Here is a 2,631-nt window from a genome sequence, read left to right as displayed (position 1 = left end):
CTCGTCTCAGGAAAGCATAAGAACCACAATAAAATAGAGACAAGAAGGGACAAGCACCAAAAAGTCATAAAAAAGCAGAATAAAGACAACAAGATAGTAAGGTGATCAACAATGAAAGAAAACAACGGTTAGTCATAAAAATCTACTACCAACAAAAAGCGAGATTGCGCCAACGGTTAGTCATAAAAACCTACTACCAACAAAAAGCGAAATAATAAGTTGATAAGTAAAAGAAAGCAATCTGATCATTCTACAAGTTCAAATTGTAAGAAATTTAAAGAGAATCCTACTACATAGAGCTGTCTGTTGCTAGAGCCTAGAGCAACTGAAATCAGAAAACAATCCAAAATAGTCTCTGCAGGTATGATGAGGAGCTCAATCCATACACTGAAGGCGTCGAGTGGCTGATAAAATGCCTTCGAGAGCTGCATTCTTACACTCATCAATTTCCTTCTGCATTACTCTAGCTGCCTCCATTTGAGCACCAAGTTTTTCTACCTCGACTTGTGCAGTCTTATGTGCTGCTTTATATTTTTGTTCATCGTGTTTCAGATGTTCGTCATCATGTTCAATATGAGCAACCACTTCTTTCAATCTATGGATTACTTCTTCTCCCTTCTCAATTTGTCTCTTCACATGTTCCTTTTTCTCCTTGGCCGTTTTTAGTTTAGCTTGAGTACAAATGATCGTCTCTTCAAGATCATCAGCACTAATAACAACCTCTTCATATTTCTTCTCCAATTCTGAAAAAGTCAGCATAGCTCCTTTTCTCTCTGCAACTTGCAAATCATATTTATGAGAAATCAAATCCTCCACAGCTTTGTAGAAACAACTATAATCAGCACCGAGCCAATTCAACGTGCTGAAAGCACCATTGGCAAAAGTAACCATGTCATTCACGTTACTCGTCCCATAAATGAGCTTAGACACCAACATAGACTTGACATCAATAACCATTTTCTTCGAAATTTCATCCATTTGAGGAGAATATTCATTTACTCCAGTATGTGCTTTTCTTGGTTGCTTCAGTCGTGATAAAGGATTTAGCTTTAACTTTGTCTCTCTCTGTTCTTCCTCTTCATCACAAGGAATTAGCAAAGGCCGATCATTGGTTGATCCCAATGGTACCATAGGAGCAAATGTGCTCGTCGATAATTGCAAAAGAGTATTTCCATTTGACTCCTTTGATGGCACAGGAGGTGAAGGAACTGCTGGAGCTTCCGTGGCCACTGTCACATTAATAATATCAATCAACAGTTTAATTTAAAATATTGAAAGAAACAATGAAACAGGGAGGAAGACGATAAAAAAAGTCCCATAGAACTAGCTGTTAACCGAGCCTATTCAAGAATTTACTAAGAAAATGTGGTTATTTTTTAATGCAAAATTACATGATATAGTAGAAACAAAATACCAAGCAACTGCCACTGTTAGAAAATATAACATAATATAGGGACGAAATAATTAGGCTTTGATAGTGTAGTCACTGTCCTTAAGGAATTTAAGCCTCCCAATTTCGTTGCTGCAGGATTATGGCAGAATTCCTCCAGGATTTTACAAAGCCTCTGAAATTCGAGCACCAGCAATTAACTGGAATTTCCACTTAAAAAATTTGGTGAATTGAAGATAGCAGAAAAGAAGAAGATACTTTGTTGCTTTTCTGATGATTTTTGTTTTGGAGAAGAAAAGGGTATTTATAAACCCTTTAGGTGTCTGTTTGGACTAACATACTCGACCTTTGCCAATAGGCACCTTTTAATACCAAAAGTCACCTCTTTTCAAACCCTTTAGGTGTCTGTTAGGATTAACAGACTCATCCTTTGCCAATAGGCACCTTTTAAAACAAAAGTAACCTCTTTTCAAATACTCCCATCAAAACACTAACTAATATAATAATCCCCCACTTAGTTAGTGATTGATGTTGTTTATAAGATTCATGCGTATAGTAGGTATCTTTCGATTTAAACCTACTACTTGTATAAACTATTCAAGACCTTGTCGAAATTGATGGTTCGATTAAGTTCTATTAAACCACAATTCCTATTTGACAAGACGGAAAAGCTTTATACACATAAATCGTACCAACTTCACAATTTGTTCACCGTGAGTTTTAGCACCCAATTATGGCCTTGTGCTACTTCCTGAATTCATAAACACTTATCAAGTTTTGTATCCCAAACTTTGATCGAAGCGGCACCACTTCTTGTGTTTACATAGGTGAAGATTTAACCAAATCCTTAACACGGACTTCTTTAGTTCCTAAACCGAACTCTGCTTCTTCACTAAGAGTATTTTTTATACTCATCCTCTTTTTCTAGGTACTAATTTCCAGTACCTGCTATCCGTCACAACTATAACTTGTTATTACCTTTTAAACCTTTAATATTGTTGAACAATAAGAAAGGTAAGGTTCCCGTTACTAGTGACAAATTTAAATTACCTTAGACCCATAGCACTTGTTGTGCTTATTATCATATCCCTCGCGAGTCCTTTAGTGAATGGGTCAGCAAGGTTGTCTTTAGACTTGATGTACACAACAGTAATAATTCCATCCGAAATTAATTGTCTTATGTACTCATGTCTTAAAGCAATATGTCTAGATTTTCCATTGTATATTTTGCTAAATGCCTT

General features: G+C 36.1%; 1 protein-coding gene across 1 annotated transcript in view; it reads right to left on the bottom strand.

The window, feature by feature from the left end:
• Positions 1-202: 202 nt before the first annotated feature.
• The window catches only part of LOC109242264, a 6,249-nt gene continuing 3,820 nt past the window's right edge, over positions 203-2,631 (bottom strand). The window contains exon 2 of the mRNA XM_019409121.1: positions 203-1,229. Within this exon, the coding sequence (XP_019264666.1) occupies positions 376-1,229 (854 nt within the window). The 3' untranslated portion in view covers positions 203-375. The remainder of the gene's footprint in view (positions 1,230-2,631) is intronic.

This window comes from Nicotiana attenuata, unplaced genomic scaffold (genome assembly GCF_001879085.1).
Source record: "Nicotiana attenuata strain UT unplaced genomic scaffold, NIATTr2, whole genome shotgun sequence".
Classification (NCBI taxonomy): Eukaryota; Viridiplantae; Streptophyta; class Magnoliopsida; order Solanales; family Solanaceae; genus Nicotiana; species Nicotiana attenuata.
Note: the sequence above shows the minus strand (reverse complement) of the source record. Positions and strands in the feature narration are given on the sequence as shown.